This window comes from Manis pentadactyla, chromosome 7 (assembly GCF_030020395.1).
Source record: "Manis pentadactyla isolate mManPen7 chromosome 7, mManPen7.hap1, whole genome shotgun sequence".
Lineage (NCBI taxonomy): Eukaryota > Metazoa > Chordata > Mammalia > Pholidota > Manidae > Manis > Manis pentadactyla.
In genome coordinates, this window is record NC_080025.1 from 32288375 (window position 1) to 32310570 (window position 22196).

Sequence of the window (22196 nt, forward strand, 5' to 3'; positions counted from 1 at the left end):
TTTCTGAAACAATAACGGAAGGCAGCTGAAGAAATGTGCAGGCATTTAGAGCTGACCTTCTGAACACCAAAAAAAAAACACCCCACATTGCAAGGCAATTTTGATTTTTTGATTGTCGGAATAAATTGAGCATGGGCTTAAAAAAAAAGGATGGATGTGCACAGGACTCAGGCAACTGTTTGACGTTATGTCAAAAACGCTGTTTTTTTCCCCAACTGAAAGATTTTGCATACCATGCTTCAACCTCTACTGCTTGGCAGAGTTGGTTTTTTGATTGTAATCAGTTCTGTGAGTGTAAGCCTGTTTCTCCAGAAGAAGAGGCATACAGAGTGTGTGTGTTTGTGTGTGTGTGTGTGTGTGTGTGTGTGTGTGCATGCACCTGTGTGTGTTTGCACACTTGGATTTCTACTAAGGGATTTTCTCATGTCCATTAAATGCAAAAGCAATGACACTTTGAGACGTGCCTTTGAGTAATCACAGGCCTTTTGGAAGTGTCCTGAATTTGGATTACTGGAGTTTCTCACCATTCTACACAATGCATTTTACAGCAGTCTTTAGTAAAGGGCCCAAGCCACTGACACTTCTCTGGTAGGCAGTGATGGGGGCCCCCAAAATGACTCAGACCTCAGTTTTTCCTCCTTTCAAACTTTACTAGTTAATGACAGTTTATTTGACTTAATAAGCTCTCCTTTTAAACATTGCTTTTCAGAATGCTTACATGAAGGCTATGTCTATGAGTCACTTAGCCTGCAATCGCGAATGTTTTCAGGAGCCTTTTCATGGTCATGACACCGAAGGTCATGAGGAGGTCACTGAAGACGCTGAGCAATTCTTCAAGGCCACAGAGTTAGTCAATGATAGAGCCAGGATTCAAACCCAGAACCCAGAGGGACATCCGGTACTCTTTCGGCAACACTGCAGCCACTCTTTCAGTGGGAACTACCTTAAAGAAATATTTCGTCCACCTCTAGGACCAGGGAATGGGGATTTTGGTGGCTTCGCCAGAAGAGGGGGTATCTTGCAAGCGTGGTACGCCTGGGTGTGAGGCTGAGTGTGGGTGTGGATGTGTGAGTGGTAGGGTGTGAATGAAGGGGAGGGAGAGAAAGAAGTCACAGAGAATGGAGGAGGCAGCAGGGGGTCGTCAGGGGAGGGAAGAGGATGCAGAAAGGAAGGTAGAAGAGAGCAGCAAGAAACTCCCTAGGCATCCTCACTGCTTGTGTTCAGGTCCCTGGAGAAAGTAATGCTGAGGATGTATTTAAAGTCACTTCCCAAGCCACTTCTCCCTTGTCTGCACCTTGGTTTAGTGGTCTTCTCAGAAATCATATGAATGGCAATGCTTCATATGGGATTGGGGGAGAAAACCTAGGACAACTCTCTGTTGCTTGGGAGATTTTTAGGAATTTAGTTATCTGTGTTCGTAGCTGAGCAGTTTACACATGGACAGCTGGGAGACTGCTGCCCTGGCCTTTGAGAAGATCATCCACTGTCTAAATGGTGAGACAAAGTAGAGACATATGACCAGACTCTAGAAATAGGATTCAGAAACCCCTACGAATGTGCACAAATTAATATACTGTAAATGATGTGCAAGGTGCTGAAGGGATGTGAGTAATGGACTCATCAGAATCTTCAAGGAGCTAGATTGCAGAATAAATTATACATCAGTATCATTGCTGTAACTGTGTGGATGTCTCTATTCCTTAGAAGCTGTTATACCCGAGTTAATTGTGTGAGATTATTGATGTTTGAGTTGTTTTTTTGTAAAGTGATCTGAAGGTGTTAAGAATGCAGAGAAGGCAATTGAGCTTAGGATCACCATGCTGAATGATTCCCCCAGAAAGGAAACCTTTGTGTGTGAACCATGTACATCCCCTGCCTTGCTCCCTTCATACAGAATTAGAACTTTGAGAGCCTCTTAATTACATGCAGAATGACTGCTTGATGCATAACATTATTGCCTTGGCTTACTTCTAAAGTTCTGGGTGAAATTGAGGATGTGGAAATAATCTTTCTCTAGGACTGGTGCTAAAAAGAGTGTTTCTGGCTCTGAAAGATAATTTCTTAGAGGTGACAGCAAATAGAAAGTATTTTTCCCCAGCTATTTAAGGGGACAAGGCCTGGGTAAAGGCATTCATCTTCACTATGCTTAGATGCATTAAGAAAGGATGTTCTTTTGTTTATCTAAACCTACAGACTCTTTTACATTCATTTCTAACCACTGTTGGGCCAAAAAGAAATTAACTTTGTTCAGTCCAATGACATTTAAAGCCAAGTTGTACCTAATATTTAAGTAGACCCTTTAGATAATGTTCCATCTATTGGTCCCTTGCTCATTCCTCCCCTTTTGCCCCTGCCCAGGGCAGGAAATCATCCTCTTCAAACAGTTGTATAGATTTTTTTTTCAAAAGCCATACTATTTTCTCTTCTGCTTATTACCAATTGATAATGTAAAAATAATACCATCACAGATGTAAGAACATAATGAACGAGGACAATACATCACTCTAGTGGGTTGAATCGTGACCCCGAAAGGTATCTCCACCCAGACCCTCAAACCTGTGACCCAATTTAGAATCACAGATGTAGTTAAGGCGAGCTCTTGAGATGGGATCATCTTGGATCAGGGTGGGCCTTAAACCCTGTGATGAATATTCTTAGAAGAGACAGAAGAAGGAAAAAGAGACCCAGAAAAGAAGGCCATGGGAAGACAAGGCAGAGACTGGAGTTGGGTGAACTGTAAGCCAAGGAGTGTCAGGAGCCACTGGAAGCTGGAGGAGGCGAGGAAGGGCTTGTCCTCGGGACCTTCAGAGGTGTGACTCCACTGACACTTTGATTTCCTGCTCTGAGCCTCCCAACTGTGGCAGTTTCACACCATGCAGTTTGTAATTATTTGTCATGGTGATCTTAGGAAACGAATACGACCGCATACAACCTCACCCTGTAATTCATCAACTGTCTGTCTCCTTTCTGTATTTCTCACGTGTACTCACACTTGACACAATAGTGTTGTGGTATGGATTCCATTTCAATTTCAGTTAAAGGCGAAGGGAAGCAGTTAACTTACTGCACACACGCAGTGTGCCAGACGGGGTAGGCGCTTGCTGTCATGGAGTTCTCCCTTTTGATTGGCTATGATTTTTGTCCACTTAGTCCTAGGAAAAAGGGTTTTCTCTTTTTCCAAACCCTTGCCTGCATCTCACTCCTGAGGAAGGTCTGTGTGCCTGACCGTCTTTCTTCCAGCAATTCCTGTATCTAAAAATGAGCTCTGCAAAGCTGGTATCCATGACATCGGAGACTCAATATTCCACCCCAGGAATTTGCGGGGCCATCTCTTCAACCACTAGACAGGCCTCTAAATAGAATCTCAGAAACGCTTGGTTCTATTTTACTAGTTGGACATGGTAGGAAAGGTTTCCTTGGGGTGGTTTAACTTGGGAAGAACTGAATGTGCACAGAAATCTAGTTCCAGATAAAGGAAGAGCTTGGCTCTTATGCGAAGACACACAGAAGGTTTGGGCCGCGTGTTTGAAGATGAAATATTCATCTTGAACTGAGGAATTAATTGCCATAAGCTCAAGATTAGGGAGCCAGCCCAGTCGTGGGTTCAAGAAAGTTCTAGGGGGGAATCCCCAAGTGGAGCCTCAGATTTCTTATCCAACAGCTTGCTGCAGGAAACCCTTTCCTTCCTAGTGTGTCCTTTGTGAAATGAGAGATTTCAACCGCATGGCACAATTATGTTCCTTCCGTGTCAGGGAGTTTAAAAAACTATAATCCCAATGCTTCCATTCAAACATATAATTAAGAAAACAGGCCAGGAAGGGGAACTGAGAATATTTTGCATTAGAACTGAGTGGAATTAGACAAGTTACTCAACCTTTCTGATCCATAGTGTCTAATCTGTAAAAAAATAGCATTAAAGTACATGATTCCTATGGACCTTTCTAACTCTAACATTCCAGTATGGCACCGTCAAATGAGATAACCACTAGCCACAGGTGGCTGTTGGACACTTGAAAAGAATATATATTTCTCATTAACATTTGGTACTAGTTATATGTTGAAATGTTAGTATTTTAGATATATTGGGTAAAATAAAATACATTATTAAAATTAACTTCATCTATCTTGCTTATTTTTTTTACTGTGGCTTCTAGAAAATATAAATTGCACACATGGCTCTCAATATATAGTTATCCAGAAACAACATATTTCTATTATATTCCTGTTTCTATAATGCCTATGCAAAACAGTTTTGAGACTAACCTCAGATACCCAGAGTTACACAGTGATCATGGGCCATGTGTGCATTTAATTTTCATGTGTATACATATAAATACCTGCACATATACATATATACAAGGAAGCTTTAAAAAAATTTTACTGTAAAAGCATGTTTCATCCCCTTCCTTTGCTGTCAGTCAGTCTAGCACCACCATGTGCCTTGATTGCAAGCACTTAATTTAGAAAAATAAAGGTTTTGACTTAACACAAATTATGTTTCAATGTAGATTATCTTTTTTAACATTACTCATTTTTTGGAAAAAATAATATATGCCATTGTCAGGTGTGTATTGGTGAGGTAGTAAGGAAATAAGGTAAAAAAGAAAATTAAAAAAAGAAAAATCAAACTGTTAAGTGTAAGAAGGTGACTTCATGAACATTTGCACAAGTGCGTTCACTCACATGCAGGCATTAACAGAGGCGATGGTGATGGTATTGTAGCGCTGCTGCGCCTCAGTTCTCCTTATCATTCACGATACATATACCACTGGCAGCCCCATTTTCCCCCTATTCTGCCATCACTGATTAACCCTCGCTTCCTAAGTCTATTTTCTTCCAATAATTTACCCTCTTTCACAATTATTTACATGCTCAGAAATGAAATTTTCCTTATTAAATAGTGTACACACCAGATTCATTGATCCCCTCCTTCAGTATCTTCACGCAGGCCGATATGGGCAAAACACCGTCATAGGCACTTAAGGAGATGCAAAGCTGAATTAGACTCAGGTCTAACTCTGTACTGACTCTTGAGGAAGCACATTCGACTTGTGTAAATCTGTGCATATAGTTAGTATACTACAGAGGCTGAATACAAGATTAATAGTAAGTATCACAATGCCTATGTTCGAATACTGGATCTCCTACCATTTGGTTGTGTGAACTTGGGCAAATCACTTAACCCCTCTGACCCTCAGTTTCTTCATCTATAAAATGGAACTGATGCCAATTATCTTCTACAGAAGATATGTAGAAACTTCAGAGAACATAATCTACTTAAAGAGATTCATTCTAAGCCTGGTAGGAATTATGTTCTCAATGAATATGAGCTCTGGTTTTCTCATTATGGCAGTAATTATGAAAGCCAGAATGGGCATTTGAAATACAAGTAAACATGTTGGGGATTTTTTAGAACAAGTAGCATATATTTTTGTTTGAAGAAGGAAGAAAATCTTTGTGTAGGATGTGGAATTTGGTCCAGACAAGAAAGAATTTGCATAAATGCAGTAGAGGGTTGGACATTCCAAATGCAGGAACCAATGTGAGTGATAAGAAATGTTTCATATGGAGCAGGGAATCATTAAGTGCTGAAAGTGAGATTTTTGAAGGGAAGTAGAGAGAAGTGAGATTGCAAAGGAAGGAGAGTAAGACTTTCTCAAGTAAACCTTATACTTACATGTGCTTTTCCACAGAAATACAATCTTTATGTCCATAGTATGAGGTGTCTTTATAATATATATTTAGATTCCAAGGAACAGTGACTCTATTGACATTTCCCCTCATGGTTACTTCTTCCCTTCATTCTCTCTAAATTTCAGGGAGCCCAGAAGCAACCTCGGCATCCTCCAAGTTTACTAACAACAATTCCAAATTCCCACCTCTTTGCTTCACGTTAGTAATCATCTTGCCTCGAGTCTGTGTCATCAGCTGCTAGCTTTTAGATCTTTCTGTTACCCCCTCCAGCAATTTCTCCTTTCCATCCAAAATTTCATGCCTCGACCACGGCTTTGTAAACTCCAAATGGCTTCTTAATTCTACTAGAACTGTTCTCCATGTGGTCTGACAATATAATAGACAAGTGGGCTGAGTCCTTCTAGCTCCTCCATTGATTAGCAGTATGACCTTGGATAATTTACTCAGCTTCTCTGAGCATATAATAGAGAGAGTCAGCGTGGATACTTCATGGGGTCATTATGAAATGAAATAATGTATATGGAATGCTTAGCCCGAGAGGTGGTGCGTGATAAGCCTTCCAAAATTTTACTATTCCGTGTTATGACCTTTAGCCCTTTGATCCATGTATTACCACTTTATTAACTCTCTCCTGTATTCATTTCATTCTTATTTAGCCTAGCTGTCAATGGGACCCTGTCTTCAGTATATCTATACTCTCAGGTTCCTTGCCTCTTGTTTACAGCCCTCAGACAGGCTGGAACCTGCAGCCACCTGGCGATCTTCACCTCCTTTCCTTTGATCAGGGTGTTTAGACTCCAGTGAGGAAAACCACCTAAGCCTGAGGCCGTGACAAATTAACAAAATCCTTCCTTAGCTCCTAACTCAGACCTCAGTCCCCCTGTGCATCCCTGTATCACATTTTTCCCATCTGGTTCTTAAACATTCTGGTTATATAATGTAGTGATACATTCTTTAGTGTGCTTAATGCCCTTGACAATCTCAGCCTCTCTCTGTGCAATATTCCACAGAAGTATTCTTAAAGGGAATGAATGTCTGAGTTTTTCAAGGACAAACCAGATTTCAAATCTCCTGACCCATTAGCTGTTTATTATTGGTTCAATAATAGCTTATTGACCATCTGCTAGACCGGGGACAGTTCAGTGGGGAAGAAAGGTACAAAGGTAGATAAGAATTATGTGAGTTTTATAAACAGGTTTGGGAAAACTGCAGGGGGAATGAATAATTCAGAGTGAGGTAATTAGGAAAAGCTTCACAGGGTCTTATGCTTTAAAATTTGGTTTGAAAATTTAGTTTATCAAATAGATAATCCTGTAGCTCCTCATTCTATACTCCTTTTACTGAAATTTGAAACGCAGCCCATTGTGGCTCTCCGTGTGGAAGGCAGCAGCTATAAGTGGCTCTCCCCAGCCCACCCCCCCCCCCCCCGCCCCCCGGCACCTTTCCTGGCTTTATTTGATAGCCTTGTCTTCATGGTGCCTGACTGCCCAGCACCTCCTGTTAGTGATCTGCAGCTTGATCCCCTCTTAACTCTAAACACACCTGGACATTTCCCATCAGTCACAGAGGCCTTACTTAACACTGGCAGGGTAAAGATCTGGTTTATTCTGGCGACAATGTTCTGGGTACAGAATTCAGTCACAAAGAGGTCCTCGGGCAACCAGCTTGCCATTCCTCAAAGGTCCTGCATTTCATTGTCCTTGACATTGTGGCAGGGAAGGTGGCATGTGAGGGGACATGTGGGACAGGTCAAAAGTCAAGGATGCAGTGCAGGCAGTCAGCAAGTGATTTTGGTCGTAGAGACTGTCTGCCCTGTACACAGATGAGTTATATATCCTCAGGGAATTTTTTTCCTTCGATTTCCTCACTGGAAGTCTAAAATCTTTTCTAATGATACAATTCCTAGAAAGCAGCTAATGTATTCCAATTTTGTCAGAATACTGAGCTAACTCAACTAGAAACATTTGTATTTTCTGTTGGTTTCTGGGATACCACCCTTCCCTGGTTTTCCTCCTCACTAGCTGCACCTTCTAAGACTCCCTGACTGTCTTCTTGCATATCTGATCCTAGAAATTGAAGTGCCCCAAGGCTTTACTTATCCTTATCATCTACTGTCTTGTCAATGGTTTTCAGCCCCACGCAAGTTTGCTATGGATTCAATGTGACCAAAGAAAATGACACAAACGTTCTTTGGGGTGAAAGGGTTTATTACCCGGCTTGTTCTCACGGCAGTAGGTAGAGCACTGGTGTCTCTGCCTCAGCCCAGAGCACTGGGCGGAGCTCTCTGTATAGTTCAATAATAGCTTATTGCCTAAAGGTGTGGAAGCGGTAGCCTAGCAACAGGCCAGTTACATCATCAGGTGGTTTAAGTTCAGTGAGGATCCTGGCAATAGGAACCCCAACTTCCCCACACTCCACCCCTCCAGGATTCTCGCCTTACAATCTACACGCTTTCAATCTTCTGCAATGGTCCCTGTGTGAGAAAGCTGGAGCACTGTAACCAGATTCCACAATAGCAACAGAGGATAACAACAACTTAGAGATAATAATAAAAATTAAGATACAATATTTCAATACAGGTAACAAAAATTATAATAGTCCACAAGCCAGAGGAGGCTCATAATAACAAAAATTATAATAATTCTCAAGCCAGAGGAAGTTCTCAATCTACAAAGACCTTAGAGGCGATAACACATGTTTTAATGATACCAACACAGGCAAATCTTGTCTATCAGGTAGGATGCATGCAAGCAAGTGGTCCTGTGATGGGACTGTAGCAGGAAGGGGGTCCCTCCCAGGTCTAGTATACTGTACTTTTACTCCTTTCCCCGTGGGGGTTACTGAAGGGTCTATATATAGTGCTACTGGAGGTGCATGCACTGGCCATAATGGTAAAACAAAACTCCCCGGTAAGATGCTCTTACCTTCTGGCCGTTCAGGATATACTACTGTGACCTTTGGTGGCCACTCTGCTGTCATTCCAGGAATACACAGGAGGCCAGCTTCCAGGCCTTGTCCCCAAGGTGCCAGGAGAGCCAGCTATCGTTGGTCCATGTGTTGAAAGGTCCAAGGCCACATCCACTCAATGGAGTCTCCGGGGTTCAGTGCAGTTGGTGCCGGCAGCAAGATGTTATTCTGGTGGCCGAATCTCAACTTCAGTGATTCTCCCATGGTTTGTACTTGCAGTTGTATGGGGGAGGCAGCCATATGTGTTAACATGTTTACTGGGCTCAGGGCTCCCTTTCAGGGTCTCTCATTCAAATGCCGTAGTACGGTCCATAAGCAAACTGACCATCCCCACAGAATATTGGTATCTGACATTAGTCCGGATTTTAACAAGCCATTGTGCCTCTCTATCATGCTGGCTGTGGTAGGACTGTAGGGCCCATGAAACTTCCATTTGATTCCCAGCTGTCGTACCCATTCTTGCAGTGTATGTCCAGTAAAATGGGTGCCCTGATCACTCTCAATCACCTGTGGTCGACCATAGGCAGCCCTCTTTTGGTCACCTGCTGCTCTGCACAATGGGTAGGAAAAGCAACCAAAAGTCCAGTAGCTGTGTCCACACAAGTCATGGCATACCGATATCCTTCTGACACAGGTAGAAGAGGCCCAATATAGTCTATCTGCCACCTGACGAGGGGTATAGGCCCCTTAGCTATTGTCCCATGTTGCTGTGGATCTCGGTGTAAGTCCCTTTTGGAGCACATGACACACTCCTGCTGGGCTCTACTAACTTCTTCAAAGGTCAAAGGCAAGCCCCACCGACGCACTACAGCCCACATTGTCTTTTGCCCCGCATGCAACAAATGCTGATGTAGCCATTGGGCTACATCAGAGGCAGGCTTTCCTTCTAACCAGTGTATCTGGGCCAATTTATCTGCTTCATTATTTCCTGGGGATGCCAGTGGCAAATGACCTGTGACATGGTATACTGTAATTATTTTGGTCTGACCACAGGCCCATAAGTCTTGCCTCAATTCTTGCCCCCAAAGGGGTCAGTGACCAACCAGCCAGTTGGCATGGTAACGGGTTGGTAGCCACAGGGTCAAGCCCTGGTAGACAGCCCAGCTGTCAGTGCAGACAACTCTAGGGGAGGGCTCCTGGCTGCTCACAAGCCACACAGCCCGCAACTCTGCCCATTGGCTGCTCTTCCCCTCACCATCTTCCATCCATATTGTCTCAGTCTCAGGATGGAAAGCTATGGCCCTCCATTTTGGGGGCTGCCCATGGCTGGAGCCATCTGTGTACCATGCATCTTCGGGTATAGGGGCTCTTCCCTTCTTATAGGGACTCTTTGCTACTAATGGTTCAAAAGCAAGTTCTTCCTGCTTTAAACTGGTATGTGTCACTGGCCCCAATAAGCGTTTGGAGTTCTTCACTCAAGGGGCTAATAGAGAGGGCACTACACTGCTGTAGGTAAGCACCCCACTTGGCTAGTGTGGGTGTTTGTGCCACACCACTCCTTGGCTTTTGGGTCCAGTCTTGTCCATCAGGTAGGATACATGCAAGAAAGTGGTCCTGTGATGGGACTGTAGCAGGAAGAGGGTCCCTTCAGGTCTAGTATACCATACTTTCACTCCTTTGATATGTGGTTATTACCTTTATAGGGGCCATTCCCGTGTTGGGTTCTATAGCCAGCAAGGCATGATACATGGCAGCCAGTTGTTTTTTCTATCAAAGTGTATTGTACCTCTGCCCCTTTCCAGAGTTGTGACCAGAATCCAATGGATTGGCAAGTTTGTTCAAGCCACTGCCAGAGACCCCAGCCATAACTGTCTTCAGTCACATGAATGTCCAGCTCACAGGGCCTTGATGGGTCTATCACACTCAAGGCCTGCACGGCCTTGACTGCCCGTTTTGTTGTAATAAAGGCAGATGCACATGTCTCATCCCAGTCCCACCTGATGCCCTTTCATACCAGCCGGTATAAGGGCTTCAAAATTTGTGCCAAATGTGGGATAAACACTCTCCAGTAGCCTAGAAGACCCAGAAACTCCTGTAGCAATGCTACAGTTGTGGGGGTAGGAAAGGCCTGGACTTTGTCTATAACTGCTTCTGGTATAACTTTGGTCTTACCCGACCAGACGACCCCCAACAATTTGACAGACAAACCAGGTCCCTGAACCTTGGTGCTGTTCACAGCTCATCCTTTCTCCTGTAAATGTTGCAGCAGTCTAGGTGCTGCACCTTCTAGATCTGAAAGAGAATCGGACATGAGCATGACATCATCAATATAATGGTACAGCCGCACCATTGGCAGTTTCTTCCAGGTAGCCAAGTCCTGGGCTATGTGGGGCTGTGGAGGTGTCCCTGTGGAAGGACGGTGAAAGTCCATTGCCGTCCTTCCCACGTGAAGGCAAACCGTTCCTGACTTTCCTGCTCAATGTCAATGGAAAAGAAGGCATTAGCAAGATCTACCACATAATGGTATGTTCCTAGTTCATGGCTGAGGGTATCCATAAAGCCTGCAATAGAGGCGACAGCAGCATGCATGGGGGGTATGACTTTATTCAGTTCTCTGTAATCCAGTCATATGCCAGGAGCCATCTGGCTTTTTTACAGACCACACTGGGGAATTGAAAGGACTATAGGTGGGCTTTATAATACCCACCTTTTCCAGCTTCTGGAGAGTTTCTCCAATCTCTTTATGCCCTCCAGGCAGTTTGTATTGTTTGGTATTAGTTACCCAGTGAGGCACAGGCAAAGCTATGGGTGGGTGCCTAGCATGTCCCCTCAGAACTGCCTTCACCACATGTACTCTCAGTCTGAACTCACCTGCAGTGATCTGCAGCCATAGACTACAGGATATCAATCCCCAAAATATACTCAGGGATAGGAGATATATACACAGTATACTCTTTTGGGGGTAGACGCCCTATTTCCAAAGGGATTTGGGCTTTTTTCACCCTGATATCATAGATGTATCCATCTATGATAGTGGGGGTCCCGGGGAACTGCTCAGGGTTGCCATGAATCAGTGAACATTCATCCCCTGTGTCCACCAGAGCCAGGACACATTGTATGTTCACTGGGGACCAATGGATAGCTATTTCAACATGTGGCCTCCGGTCTTCCCCTGGTCTCTCAGGGCAGATACCTTGACCTTTCCCTCAGTCAAACCATGTTCCCCAGTCACCTTCCTGTGTGGGCTCAAGTGAGGTTGGCTTGCTTTCCAGCTAGAAGTCTTGCAAACATACAGTCCAGACTCGTGACTCCATCTCTGACCTCTGCCTCTTTGTTCTTAATGGCTGGAGCTGCTGCTCTGGTTTCAGCTGTTGCCATAGCTCCAGTAAGATCCTATTGGGCTTCCTGTCTAAATTCCTTCCATCTGCTCCTGCCCGTATTAAATCAACCCACATCTGGGTCCTTGTAACCTTCATGGAGCCCTTTAAATTCTTCCTGTCAGTAAATTCTTATTTCTTTCCATGTTCTCATTGCTTCTGCCTCTCCTAAGTCACCTCACTTATGGGCTGCCCTAAGTGAGGGGAAAGAATGGCCACTAGACACCCAAAGAGGGATGTAGGAGTCGTTTGAAGTTCAATATTTCTCATCCCAGTAGTGAAAATCTCTTCATCTGGGTTATAATTCTCTGGACTATAGATGGCACTTCTTATGCCTAGCTCTCATAACACCTGTTGGAGCTCAGCATATGTCTGCCATCTAACAGGAAAGAATGGCAGATCACCCGGATTGGGCCACACAGCACGAAGTGCAGCCATAATCCAATCGAGGAGGCGGTGACTCCCTGGGGTCTGATGTGCATTTTGCAATCGCTGCCTCAAGGCAGGCTGCACTGTCAGGGAAGACAGCTTTCCCATCTCTGATCCTGACAGAACAATTCCATCCACCCCTAAATCCCACAGACGCAGGAGCCAAGCTGATATTGACTCTGAGGGCTTCTGCCTAAACCGGGAACCCAAATCCACCAGCTCAGCCTGAATATATTAGGGGCGGAGCATAGAGTGCTCCCCGACCTGGGGAGGGGCTGCTCTTCTCCTTGTGGAACTTTCAGCTGCTGGGTCTTTATTTCTCAGCTCAATGCTTCGCAGCTGGTATTCTTGTGTCACCTCCGCCTGTGCTTCCCTCAGGAGTTCATCTTTTTCCTTGATGGCCTCTTCCTCCTTCAGAGCATCTGGCAGTGCTGCCATCTCATTCTGTAAGGAATTTTTTACCTCTTCAATGGCACCTTGCTGTGGGTGTTCTCATGCTGCCTCTTCTCGCATCAATGCCATTTCCTTCTTCGGGGAATCCACAGAAATTTTGTAGCTTGTGTTCTTGTGCCTCCATTTCTTGGGTATTTTTGAGGAGCATGTCCTTCTCTTCTGTAGACTTTTTTAATACTGTGAGAAGCATCCAACCCACAGTCCCCGCTGCCTCATGGGCACTCTGTCTCTCAAAAGACCTACTTACTTTGCCTAGGGCTATCCGTACTGCCTCAGGTGTCACCTCCACTTGCCTCCAGTCCTGGGATGGGGCACAGTCTTCTAGGTGACAAGCCACCTCAGACCACATGCCCATTGCAGGAGAATCCGCTGTCCTCCCATTCACAGGGGCAGCCCACTGAATCACCCCTCCCATCAGGGCAGCCTGTCTTTTCCCTTGGTCAACAATGAACCCTGTTGACTCGGCCAATTGTCTTACCAATGGGTTTCAGCCCCGGGCAAGTTCACAATGGATTCAATGTGACCAAAGAAAATGACAGCAAATGTTCTTTGGGGTGAAAGGGTTTATTACGGGGCTTGTTCTCCTGGCAGTAGGTCGAGCGCTAGCGTCTCTGCCTCCGCCCAGAGCACTGGGCCGAGCTCTCTATGTAGTGCAACAACAGCTTATTGCCTAAAGGCGTGGAAGCGGCAGCCCAGCAACAGGCCAATTACAACATCAAGTGGTTTAAGTTCAGTGAGGATCCTGGCCATAGGAACCCCAACTTCCCCACTTCTACTTTTTCCATCTATACATTCTCCCTTGATGCTCTTCCCTAGGCCCTGGCTTCAAGTCCCTTATACTGATGACTGACAGATCTATTGATCTATCTGTAGCTCCTTCCTTAAGTTCTACACTGGTGTATCCCCCCGTCTGTGGATACACATGCACATGAGTCTAATTTGTGTTTTAACCTTAACACATCTCAGGTGACCCATTCACTCCCCACCACACACTGCTGCCAACCCAACTTTCTGCATTATTAAATGGTATTACTCCCATGCAGTCACTTACGCCAAACACCTTGACAAGAGTCAGTATTGAGTCCTTTCTCTCCCTCCAACTTCACATTTTATCCACCCATAAATCCAGTTTTCTCTACTCTGAAATACACTCCTATCATCTGGCCATTTTATACCACCTCCACCACAAACACCCTAGTCAAGCCAGTCAGCTCTCCCAGACCCAGGCCACAGTCTTCTCGGTGCTCTTCCTCTTCCGCAGGTCAGTCAGAGTTGTATTTCTAAATTGTAAGTTGGTTTATTAAACGTCCCTGCTAAAAACATCTCCAGCGGCTTCCCACTGTAACTGAATAAAACTCAAATTTGTTATCAGAGCCTCTGAAGTTGACCCAGTCTGACCCCTGCCTTCCCACCTCTCTTCCTCCCTCCAATCTTCTCCTCTTTGTGCTCTTGCTGCTGGTTTTCTGTCCACAGACCCATCAAGCTTGTTCCATTCTCAGAGCCTCTGCAGTTGCTGTTCCTACTGCCTGGAATTCTCTTCACCGGATCTTCACTTGGCTGCCACTTTATCATTATCCAGGTTGAACTGAAATGCCACCTTTTCAGAGAGATTCTTCTCAGCAGTCTAGGAAGGCAGCGCCCATTCCATCCTTCCTGCCATATTCCTTGTTTCACATCTTCACAGCATTCGGAAATATCTTCAATGATCAGATTTCTCATGTTTAATATCTGTTTCTGTCCCCCAGTGTATAAGCTCCTTGGGGCAGGGACTCTGTCCATTTTCTTCACAGACACGTCCTCAGCAGGAGGATGGGGGGTGCAGCCTGGCCCAGGGGAGGTCCACAGTTAGTGTTTTGTTGATGGCCTGAGTGACCACTAGGCTCAACCAGCCCTTGCTGCTTTGTCTCTTCAGCAATTGGTGAAAAAAATGGGTTTTGGGTATTGAGATCTGAGAAGAATCTATGAGCGCTTTGACATATATTCACAGCTAATCAGTCAAGCAAACATTCCCTTAATCAAGAAGCATTTCTTAAGGATTAAGGGCACTAGAGGCTGGTCAACAAAGCAAATAGACTGTGTTCTGTACATTTAAGGAGTTTGTAATTTGGTGAGAAAGGTGGACACTGTCTTAGCTTGGGCTGGGACTTAAACAGAAATTAATTTGCTCACAGTTCTAGAGTCTGGAAGCCCAAAATCAGGTGCCAAACATGGCTGGGCTGTGGTGTGGGCTCTCACGCAGCCTTCAGACGGCTGCCATCTTGCTGTTTCCTCACACGGCCTTGCCTGGTGCATGTGCACGGAAAGGGATTTCTCTCTCTCTCCCTTTTCTAAGACCACTGACCCTATTAGATTAGGACCTGTAAGTCTGGGGAGAGGAAATCCCGGGACAAAATACCTGTAAAACCTGAAATCAGTCAAAGAGAGAAATAAAGTTTAAAACTCATTTATTGCTTAGAAACTGAAGTCCAGGGCCTTCTTTCCCCCCTCCCCCCCACCCCCACTTAACCTCTCAGGTTCAGACACGCTCTCGGATGCCCAGGTCATTACCCACTGACATGGAGATGAACTTCTCTCCACCCCTGAGGGTATGCAGATGCACCAAAGCCAGGCGAGATATTCTGGAAATGTTGCAGTTTTACCCACAGGACCTCACTCTTATGACCTCATCTAATCTTAATTACCCCCAAAGGACCCATCTCCGAATATCTTCATGTGGACTTAGGGCTCCAGTGTATGAATTTGGGAGGATGCAGTTCAGTCCGGAGCAGACACACACAGGTGTCCTGGCAGTGCACCAACTAGTGAAAAGCACAGGATTCTGTGGAGCACAAGTAGCAAGAGGCAGTGTGAGCAGGGCTTAGCAGGCAACTTCCCCAAAGGAATTCAACATCTGGGCCACTGATGAGAGCCTGGCAAACTGGTGTTTCTCATGAGCCTCGAGTGTCTGCACAGGGGCCGAAGGACCACTAGTCACAGAAAGTGTCTCCCACCAGAGTAGACACAGAAGTTGCTTGGATGGGGCAGGCAGAGACGGCATTATTTCTGTGGTTTAGCACTGCAGGGCTGAAGCTTGGAGAAAGAAGGGGTCCTTTACTTCATCTCAGGATTGATGTGGCCTGTGAGGGGTCCTTGTGGTGTTTAGAACTCTCCATGTCCCATGCCCATGTTGACGGACTTCCAGCGACCAAGAGAACTCTCGTTTTCTGGGTGTTGCTGGAGTGTCCCAGGTAGTCTCCTGTGCCCATGATGGTCCCTCACTGTCGCAGGAAAAACAGAGCTGGGGGTCTGCCAGCTGATGACAGTCCCTTGTTCCAGCCAGGCTAAGCAAGGCCAGGGAGGCCAAGTGGTCAAGTTTGTCTTCTTGGCTTCTTGCTCCTCTTTCGAGAAGCTTCCATCTTAGTAAAAATGAAAATAGCATGTGAGGCATCCATGCTGTTTCCTCATGCATATCTTACTTTAGTCCTCACACCCACCCTGTGAGGGAAGTAGCCTTGTACTGCAGATTCACAGAAGAATGTGTAGAACAGGGATGGTACTTGCCTCTGAATCTGTGCTCTCGCCCTTGTCCCAGTGCAGCCGATGCCCAGCCACCCCCCCCAAGAAGCCAAGCCCGGAGAGGGCCAGCCACTCACCTCTGGCTCCTTCTGTTTCGCCCAGCGCCCCTTCCTCTGCCTCAGGGGCTCCTGTGCCGCCTTCTCCAGGCCGCTTTCCGCTCAGGTCGGCGGGGACCTTGTTAGGCTCCCCGCTGGACGGAAGGCTCCCCGAGGCCCGGGCTGCTGCTCTGCCTGCCTGGGTGGGCTCGGCCCTTCACGCAGAGTCTGACACAGGCCGGGGGCCGTGCAGCACATGCTCGCCAAATAGTGTTAGTGCTTTATTACCTCTTAGGGTCATGACACTTGGGCCGGCCTTAAATACCCTTTAGGAAATGAGGCACCAATTTTAAGAACCGGAAGGATTTGTGGGAGGTCCCTGGACACTGCCTTTGCTTAGGGTAGAACTGGTTCTTTCCTCTTCACGACCCCGCGTCAGCCACACCAGGGTCCTGAGGTGCGTGAGCTCATCACCTGTGGAAGCGCCTCCACAACACAGGGGTTTGGGGCGGGGGTCCTTCCCGTAGCCTTCAGTCACGGGCCATACACACCTGCTCCTTCTTGCCGATCTTTTCTTAGGGCAGGTGCAAGTGTAAACGTTTGATGTCTGAAATAAACTATTTCGTTTCATTTATATTCGTGTGTTTAAATGATAAACCATAGCAACTCGTTAGTGAAAAGAATTTCCAGGGCATTTTTCATTTCACATTTTCTGCCGTGTTTTCATGGATCGGTGATGTACAATTTAAACTGGTTAAATCCTTTGAACTGGCTCTTACTTTTAAGCCGATGGAAACTGGTTTTCAGGTAACTGAGGGTAGAGTTTCTGTTTTTACTAAAACTAAGTAGAAGATTCAGTTACAGCACTGCTCAACTTAGAGTGCCTTTTAAATGAATTCCATGGTCCCATAACTGGCTTACGAGCTCCGACGCATTGAAATAGGAAAGCCACAGGGAGTGGGTTTTCAGAATATGATTTGATTTGCCTTGAACAATTGAGGGGTGGCATCGAAGAATCATCAGAATGATTAAGTGTTTGTCCTTGCGTGAGGCCTTGAGATCTGGTCAAGTCATCATTTTGCAGAAGGGAAAATCCAAAGAGGAGACACGCAAGGTGCCTGATTCCCTACCCCGTTCCCAGTGATCTTGAGAGCCGAGGCCTCTGGGTCATCACAGCTGCAGCACAGCAATGCCCGAGGGCAGCGCTCCAGAAGTCAATGCCTTTAGCTTACTGATGTCACATCGTGTCACTACTGTTCTTATTTCTCCAGCTCTACCCTTGGGGCCTGAATCCCCAGCCTTGCCCCGTTCCACCAGGGTGAATCTCTTTTTCTCCTATCCTTGTTTTCTGCTCTGCCCTCCGAACCCCTGATCTGCAGATTACCATCGGCTTAGGCCTGGACTCACTTGAAAACACGCAGATAGTGGAATTGCATCCCGCTTCCAGCCATTTGCCTCCAGATTTCAGCATTGGTTTGGAACCATGTCTGGTCTCTTGTGTCTGTATTCATTCTTCAGTGAAGCACGTTCTGGCCTCACCCAAGTATTCTGATACCTTCCCTTCTCTCTGCCTGGCGGGCTTTCCTTGACAGGTGGTTCTGGGATGCGCTGGCCTGTCCCAAGCACAAGCTCTGTGTCTGGCGCTGAGTACCTTTCCCGAGCCCCCCACCTGTTCCCCCCCACCACCAGTTCCTTCCCGGTAGAGCTGAGACTAGAGCCATAGTGTCTCACTTCCCTGCCAGCACACCGTCCTTTGTAGTACATCATGCGCTCTTATTAGGCTAGGGGGACAGAGACCAAAAACGGTGGATATCACTTCTCCAGTAAAATGACTCAGGCCTCCATTTTGTGGAACAGAACATTGCTAATATTAGAATATATATAATCCTGCCAAGGCTTTACTGGTATTCCAAATGGCCTAAGACGCACTGCAAATGAATAAGCAGCAGGGGACATATAATCAAATGCTTCTGCTGAAAGATAAGTGCACAGAGCCGGCTTAAAAGGAGCTTGAGCAACAAAAAAGGTTTGTCTGTGAACACCACTTGGTACAAACTGTCACCCTCAACATCTTTTGTGCCAGTTTGCACACAGACTGTACCAGGCACTGAAACTGCAGAATTACAATCTAGCAGGACCACTTGTTATGGGATGAGTCAAACAGAAGCAATAGCGAAGCAAATAGCAAGATCAAGAACTTAATAATAAAATCTGTAAAGCAAGTGATTGGGAGTGAGGAGGTGTTCGTTGGGTAGTTTATGTCTTCCTAACGTATGGTAGGTTTTACACTGGGAGCATCTCAAAATCTGAAATGAATCTGCCTCCCTTTGAACAAAATCCTCACTTTGCTATCAAATCGGATTCCTAGGTCTTCAGGAAAGATTCTGAGCTACAAAAATGTTCTTTAACAGAGGAATTAAAGTGGTGCTAATCAGGTAGTGCATCCACTGGCCCTGGGTGGAGAAGAGGACATTCTGTCCTGGTTTTAAGCCCCGAGGCCCACAGCCCACCAGGCTCTGGGGCGGGACGGAGGAGGAGGGAGCCTCCTGACATGGTACCCTTTGCTCCATTGTCAGCACTTGTGCTAAACACCCAGGCTTTTAATTTTTAATTTAAAGTTTGCCTCTGCTGTTGACCTTTCAAGTGGAGGTGAAATTATCCCAAGCTGGGTCACCACTCAGTCCCCCCTAGCAATTCTCCGCCTGCTACCTTCCTGAACAAGCCGACATGCTTTCCTGTCTTGGGATTTCTTGGAACTCTATGCAGTCAGTGAGAAAATCTTGATTTATATTTTGTGTCAAACACCTTCCACTGCAGGGATTTTGTCTGGTTAATGGTCTAACATTTATGGGGCTGGGTGTCTCTACTGTGCATTCTCCTTGTGAGTAAGGGTTCACTTAGACAAACACTGGCACAGCTTTGGCCACTGTTGATGAGCTGTACTCTTAAGTCAGAAAAAGATGTATGGACCAACAATTAAAGGACATACACCTGGGCTGTTTGTGGTGGGTATGGTCCATGCTGATCCCTCCACACTCTTCACTCTTCCCAGGGCATGTGCAAATGCCCAGTGCACCCGTAATTTATATCAGAAGTAGATAGCTGATGCTGAGAAATGGGTGCAATCAGCTTGTTGCCTGGTGAGCACTGTTCACTAGATGTTGCTGACAGTCTCCAGATACCTGCTTCTCCCTAGTACCTGCCTACCTGGCCTTGTTCCTCCTGGCCTCACACTGTCCTTCTGTTACCCCAGTAACCAAGAAAAAGGCTCTGCTGCTGCTTCTCCCCCTCCCTGCCCCTCCTGGCTCTGCCCCTCTGGACTCAAGGCTTCCCTGTCCATGTCTGCCCTGCAGGTATATCTGCCTGTTTCCAGCCTGAATCCCACCCAGCACAGCATAGACTTATTGAAGGGGCCAGCTCTGCCCTGCCTATGTAGAGGAGCCCAAAGTATTCATTCTTTTATTTATTTTTTTTACCTTTTCTCTTTTAACCCCCAGGCATCTTCCTGAACTAGGAAGACTACAGAGAGTTCCCACGAGCATCTGTAAGTCCACCTGGGGTCAACCCATTGGTTGGCGCTCTGCCCATATGACCCCCACCTACAGCTCCTCAGAGCTCATCAACTTGACTTAACCCCGTCACCACCAGTGTCTCTTTGAGGGTCTCTCTGACCTGGGCTGCTTTGTTGCCCCTGTGGCTGGAAGCATCAGAGGCTTGATACCCCACTCCTTCCTCCAGCAGCCCACCCTCAGTGCCTGACAGGGAGTTAGTTCATAAAACTCTCCCCCCTTACCCCGCCAATAGAATTTTTCCATGACATTCCATGACACTCTGTGACATCCACACTCACTCCCAGTGTCCCCAGCAGGATGCAGCCTTATTTTTGGCTCATTTACTGGAAAACAAACCCTTCCCTAACTGTGTTCCTTACCTGGCTATTTCCCCACTCCCACATGACTGTTTCCTAGGATTGCCTCCAGAATAAACTTCTTGCACTCAGTTCCTTGAATCAGTCACTTCTGCAGAAGCCTGAACTACAAAGCCACTGAAACAGCACCTAGTGGGAACAGGAAGTAGGAACCTGTATTTTTTAGGCTGATGCAGAGTCTACCAGAGTGAGCTAGACCCTTGCTTCTCTCCTTTCCATCTTTAGCATGGATCTAAACTCATACGCCTGTGCTTTTTTCATATTTTACTAATTGCAGGAAAGATGTCATTTGCTCAGTGAAAAATCACACAATTTCAATGTTTACATTAAGCAAATGTCAGTAGCTTGGATTTTAAAGTAGTAGAAGACAATTAGAAACCTTGTATTAAGTAGTATCTGCTGTTCTGTTAACACAAACTGCATCCTCTTAAAAGATATTTAAACCATGGTTCCATTTTTTAGATCTTGAGCATCGTTGAGACACTATGAAATATATGTGGTGTCAGGAAGTATTATTTATACCTGTTTTTACCCCAGACCCTCTGACAGAATTGTTTGTGAGCGTTTAGCCTCTCAGAGCAGTGATGTAGAAGATAGATACCAATGATTCTTGCAGGACTCCATGTTACAAATGAAAATACTGCCTCATGTCGCCTTTGTCCTGGATACCCCAAGACAGTTTTTTTTTCCTTTTGTTATAACTGGGCTGATATTTAAAAATATCTCTAAGTATTGAGTCTGAAAAGTCCTACTAAGTTGGTGCTGTTTCTGGTGGTTGCTAGGCTGCTCAAGGCACTCTCAGTCATGCCTCAAGGTGGAGAGGGGAGTAGAATTTGGGAGAATATTCTGGTGGTCTGATCTGTGCCATGTGTCTTCTTTTTATTTTTAATTTCACACCAATTATAGCAAAACTGTCTCTGGGAGAGAAAGTTCCTTTTAAAAGTCAAAACATCAGGCTGACCTTGGGCTTCCTCAGTGGGCTACATATTCAGCAAACAGTTTGAATCCATGGGCATAGTACATAGTACATCATCTCACCCTTAGTGACGTGATCTTTTGTTATGTGGCTTTTCTTCTGAATCATACTGTAAGCTTTGTGGGGACCCCGCCTCCATTTTTAAATATTCCATGTGACACATCCTATGCTATTTACTTAACTAAGGCATGGTCACCACAGAGGGTGTTTCACAGATATTTGCTCAAAGAATATTCAGAATATTCTCGACCCATAATTTTCCATTTTATTTTAGCTTTATATACATTTTGTAAGACTTAAAATCTAAGTAATAATGTCTGTCTGGGCAGTGATATAGACATGAGGGCATTCTATAATAACATTTAGAATGTATTATAAACTGTCTCTAGTACCAAAATTATAACAGTCTAGATAACATTTAGTTTGTACTATTGGAAATTGCCAGTATTCAAACTTCGGCATGCCTTAGATTCATCCTGTTCAAAACACACATACCTAGACACTAGCCTTTGAGAATTCTGATTCACAAGTCTGGAATAGGTCCCTGGCATGTGTATTTTGAAGAAACTCCTTGTGTACATCAGTGTTTTACAACCACTGCCCTAAAATCTTGCTATTGCCTCTCTCTAAATTCTAGTATGAGAAAAATCCATGTGGGGAGCACTCTATGTATTTTTAATTTTTTTGTAAGAAATGTAAAATACAAAGGATATAATTCATTATATTATTTTATGACTCTTGTGTAAAGATCATCATAACATCAGGGCAAAGCTCAGGGTCTAGTAATAGTTGAGATACTTTTTTTCTTGATAAAGTTACTTGCAATTGTTATTCACTTGTGA

At 45.3% G+C, this 22196-nt stretch overlaps 1 protein-coding gene across 3 annotated transcripts in view; it reads left to right on the forward strand.

Moving 5' to 3' along the window:
* The window catches only part of ZMAT4 (zinc finger matrin-type 4), a 335038-nt gene that overhangs the window by 253840 nt on the left and 59002 nt on the right, over window positions 1-22196 (forward strand). The window contains exon 6 of one of the 3 annotated variants that reach the window (XM_036877506.2): window positions 19948-20431. The exons of the other annotated variants lie outside the window; for them this stretch is intronic. Within the exon in view, the coding sequence (XP_036733401.1) occupies window positions 19948-19964 (17 nt within the window). The 3' untranslated portion in view covers window positions 19965-20431. Of the gene's footprint in view, window positions 1-19947; window positions 20432-22196 lie in introns of those variants that run through there. 3 annotated transcript variants of the gene reach the window in all.